We start from the raw sequence: 5,238 nt of genomic DNA on the forward strand, positions 1-5,238 counted from the left end.
TCTAAAGTTTAATTAATAACCTACGTGTATTTACTATAAAATCATCAGCTGTGACTTGATTGTCATATATTTGTTATTGCCATTTAGTTACTTTACTTACGTCAACATAATCAAAAAGTGTGTTTTTCTATTAGATATTATAATGTGCAATTCTGTTGTAAATTGATTGAAAACAAATAGTTTTCCATTGTTGCTATAAAATCACATTTTAATGAATTTAATTGATGTTTTATAATTTAAAATTGGTAGAAGCAACTAATTTTAAATATTTTATCCTTTTAGGTTTTTAAAATGGATAATAAATCCAAAGTAATGAACCAAGAAGATGACTTTAAGTCCTTCCAAACAACAATGAACTTCTGGTATTTATTGTGCCAAGCAACTAATTTGTTTTTTCCATTGTTAATTCAAAATTTACATTAAAATGAATGTTATCTGCAACATTATTAATATAACTCTCTTTATACCTGTATAAAAGATTGAAATAGTAGTAATGAATAAAATACGTTTTTGGAAAAAAAACTGCAGTGCACTATAAATTATGTTCAGTTTCAGTTACTGTTTCTAATATAATTTGATATTTAATGTTTCTATTGAAAAGTACTCTGCAGATTTATAGGCTCATTAAGAAAAAAGTTATGTTAAGTTTAAAAAAATATCTGATAATAACATTTTTTTTAAGGAAAGAATTTGAGAGAAAACAAGTTCGAGTACAGAATCAGAAACTTACAGGGGACAAGGTCCAGGTGCACCAGCTTTGTAAACACGAGAGGGAACCAGTAAGCTCAACTAAGCTAAGTTTAACAATTGTAACTTGCTTACTTTGAAAAAAATAACTCTAATTGGAAAAATACAATTACAATTATGAATCATAAACATTTGATAATGTTCTATTATACAGCGATCATTTGATTTTCTCCAGTATTATAGAACTTTTAAATTTTCCTTTCTTACAGTTATTTTATTTTCTCCATTATTACATTAATTTTTTTTCAGCAGTGTGCTTAGATAAGGAATAGATGAGCCATTATATTTTATCCAAGGATATAAAATATCAATGTATGATATGTTATCCTACCTTTACATGATTTCACTTAAAAAAAAAAAAAAAAAAGTGGGACAAATTGAGGTTTAATGTTGTCAGTATATGCTCAATGGCCCAGACTCCAGTTTTAGCATTAAGTAGTAGGGTTTTTACACTATTTCATTAATTATTTAAGTAAGAAAATTATAAAGTGTCTTCTCTTTATCTTCCTAAATTCAAGAGATTATAATATCCATTATATCATAATGGATTCCATCATATTATATTATGAATACTACCAACACTAAGTTATAGTTTTAAAGAAAATAATTGGATTTAAGACCTTTGTGCACATTTAAAACCACAAAATGAATCCTAAAATTGAAGGAGTACAATATAAAAAGAAATTGTAATATTTTATTATAAAATTATTTGAAAAACAACATATAAATCAAGTTTTCAGAGAAGTTACTTTCCAAATCATTTTAGCATTACATGGTAACCTTTCCTTTTTTGCTATGGAAGTTAGGTTCACAATTACAGATTAATAGATTCTTTCCATGGACTCAAATTATTCAAATATTTTTTCAAGTTCGAATATTTCTTATATTTATAATCATAAGTACCTTACACCCCCAGTATGACATGTTGAAGAAATTAATTTTGTTTATTGCTACCTTTTTATTGTTAATACTTAAATTTCTTTCAACTTTTTGTTTCTATCTGTTATACATTATTAATACTTTCTATATCAGTGACCTTTTCTATATACTATTTTAAGTCATTTGCAATGCTATTTTAAGCTTATCCCATGCCATAGGAAGATTTGTTTGTAATTTATGTTAGTTCTTAAAAGTTAATCAGTTTAAAGTATGTCTGATTTGTTTATTGAAATATGAGAGTATAGTAATAAATATATATTTAATAAGTATCAAAGTAATTCAGGTGTTCCGTTAAATTATAAATTTATTCTTTACTATCCTACAACATTTTAGGACTATAAACCTCTTCTTCAGACTTTAATGTAAACCAAAAGAGAGGACCAGCTAAGAGGAGCCAAAGATATTTTTTCTAAACATGAATTTTAGAATGTGACAGAATAATAGTAGAGGGATTATCAAGTTGAGCTGTAGACCTGTAATTTCTAATCCTAGTACTGCAGCAGAGAGATGGGGGTGAATAATGAGGAGAGAGAATTAATTTTAACACCCCCATCTCTCTGCTGCAGTACTAGGATTAGAAATTACAGGTCTACAGCACAACTCACTTCTGAACCATACACCTCCAGCTCTTTACAACATTCTGTTCAAGAGCCCTCTTCACAGAAAGTATCTTCACCCCCTCAATCTCAAAATTTTTCCACTGATATTGTTACCCCTCAACCACTTGATAATCCCTCTGATAATACACTCCATCTCTCTCCTACTGTTTCCTTTGAAAGTAAACCCTACCAAATTTTCTCTCTTCTATAATCACAATTTCCTTCCCATAAATATCACATTAATAACTCATATAACCTTAATAAGTGCCTAGCAGATAAAACAGAACAGAAAAATTTCCTCCTTAAATGCAGATAACACTCTATTTTTCCTAAATCTATTGACAATAGCATTAAGCATTTTCATACATCCAATTTTCTAAAATCCCAACTAATACCATTCCCTATTTAAATTAAAAAAATCATTACTAAATTTTAAAATTAAGGAAACTATTCAGCAAATCGATTTCATTAATAATAAAATTAATCCTATGAATTGTACAAAGAATTTAGTGGAATAGAAAAAGGATGTATAGAAAGAAAAAAATATAATTGGAAAATAAGATGCTAACAGATTTTTAACATCTGAGAAGGGGAGCATCAAATGGAAGGAAGGCCATACACACTGAATGGTCCCACACAGTATAAATGTTAAATGAATTACTGTCAAATTTAAAGTTTTAGGAGGAACTAGAACTCTCCCTTCCTTTTGGAGGTATTACATATTGAAGGACTAGATATTGAAAGTTTTGTGAAGATCAGAAGGCTCAGATAAGCAGGCCATTTCACGAGAATGGATGACAGAGAAATACTGAGGGTATTTGCTAAGGACATCCTTCATCAAACTAGAAGAATAGAGAGTTCAAACTTTAGATGGTTTGATAGTGACAACACAAAGGCGAGAAACCTACTGAATAAACTTGATTGGCTGGCTATTACAGAAGCTTGAGAAAAATGGAAGAAACTTATTGAAGTGGCCCTGATTAAGGGATGGGCTGTTGTGGCATATATGATAATAATGATTTAATGAAGTAATCCCCCTGAGAATACCTAAAAAAATATTATATGACATCCTTTAAAGGAAAAAAAGTGTAATCTAATAATTTAACCATGTTAAGTTTTTGTCAGCAAAATTTCACTGTTAACAACATTGAGCACTTTTGGTCGATTATCAAAGAGCTTTAGGTGACCCTTATATTGTTGTTAGTTAAGGATAGTCAGATTTCAATAAAAAATATGGTGAAATTCATAAATATTAACATTGACTTTTTATTTTAATATTTGACTAATTCTTACTGATCAAGAAGATCAGCAAAGTTACATTTCATTACTATTTTTAATTGGTAATGTTATTTTCAGATCATCGGGCCTAAGATGTCAATGCTAAAAACTTTTCACAGCCAAGCCACACAAACCGACAATACAAGTACAATTGAAGAGGTGAGATCGCAAGAAATACAAATAGAAATTGGAAGAGGTCGAAGTAATAATCTGTGGGATGACTGTCTGGATTGTTGGTTACCATTTTGTTTTGATTGTTCTGTTAGTTGAATCTTGTTAATTCTCTTACTTAAATTATTCTAATCTACTTTATCTATATACTCTACCTGTCAATAAAATCGCTACACCAACACATTACTGAGTTATGAAAACATCTAATTTTATATTACATACAAAAAGGCTAATAAATTAAAAATAAAGATGGCATTAAAATTTATTATTTACTTAATTAAAATAAGAAGTTTCTTTTAAAAAAAATTACTTAATATTTTTTCTTTTAAAAAATTTGATTTATATAATTTATATTGGGTTATAATATCTTTAATAAGAAATATTTTCTTCTCTTGCTTTAATAATCACTTCCATCCTTTTTGGAATGCTTATTAATTATTTTTTTATTGTTGTTCTGTTTCTCAAATAGAACCAGCCATACATAGCATTTTAAAATGAGGTAGGAAGAGAAATCTAGAACCAAAATTTCCTTTTAAGTTTACCACACATATGCTTGATTGGATCAAGTCCCAGATTATTAACTAAACACTCTAGGTCATGGATACCTGATGTTTTCAGGTTATCAAAAACATGTTGCTTTTTGTGGCTAAGCATGACCAATGGTTCACCATATTGACAGGCATGTACGGTACTTACATCTTGTAAAATCATCCGTACATCATTCAAGGCTCCACCTTGGTAGCGTCTTGGTATGTTTCTCCAAAGAAGTGCCACTACAGAACATCTTAGAGACCCTTTCAAATACCATATTTTCTGACATACAGTGTTGAATATACCATAATCCAAACATTTTTCATAGTTCAAATCATTAATGAAAGCCAATTTGACTATCAGTTTAATGTTAATATTTTCCTTCTTTGTGAAAAGTGAATATTCTTATTGAATAATTGTGACTTAAATTAATCATGATCATATGAATAAAACATGGAATAAACAGGAAAGAGAGAATTTCAAACATTAAAGGTTAGGCTCCAAAAATAAAAATTAAAAAATTAAGATTTATAATTGTTGCCAATTTTCAACTGGGAGTAAATTTGCTAAGTCTCTGTTAAAACTATTTATTCAATATTCTATTAACTTTAAGAGAGTCATCACCTAAACACTCCTTAATCATTATTTCATTACTATATCTCAGTCTATACCAGTGACAGAAAGTTTTGGTTAATGTAAATGAACTTTTTATCAGGAATTCCGTGTTTGGAGTGTAATATGTGTTAAAGTTTAAATGCAGATTCTTGTAGCGTAACTTGAAGGAAGGTTATTAATAATAGTTAATAATTTGTTTTGTATTTATATCTGGCCAAGATGGAATCTTTAACTCTACAGATTTACACAAGTAAAATTTGGGAAGATAAGGTGTAGGGTGAAGTTAATTGGCTAGAATTTGATCAAATTTATTATTCTTTCTTAATTTTCGCCCAGTTCCTGAAGGCAAATGATATGA

At 28.7% G+C, this 5,238-nt stretch overlaps 1 protein-coding gene across 1 annotated transcript; it reads left to right on the forward strand.

The window, feature by feature from the left end:
* Window positions 1–282: 282 nt before the first annotated feature.
* Window positions 283–3,956, forward strand: LOC106689617 (uncharacterized). Its single transcript, XM_014434690.2, has 3 exons — window positions 283–362; window positions 683–779; window positions 3,642–3,956. The coding sequence occupies exons 1-3, from the start codon at window positions 292–294 to the stop codon at window positions 3,831–3,833; spliced, it is 360 nt and encodes a 119-aa protein (XP_014290176.1). The 5' UTR covers window positions 283–291; the 3' UTR covers window positions 3,834–3,956.
* Window positions 3,957–5,238: the final 1,282 nt, after the last annotated feature.

The sequence above is a fragment of the Halyomorpha halys genome, unplaced genomic scaffold (assembly GCF_000696795.3).
Source record: "Halyomorpha halys isolate HHAL.00 unplaced genomic scaffold, Hhal_1.1 Scaffold1415.1, whole genome shotgun sequence".
NCBI lineage: Eukaryota > Metazoa > Arthropoda > Insecta > Hemiptera > Pentatomidae > Halyomorpha > Halyomorpha halys.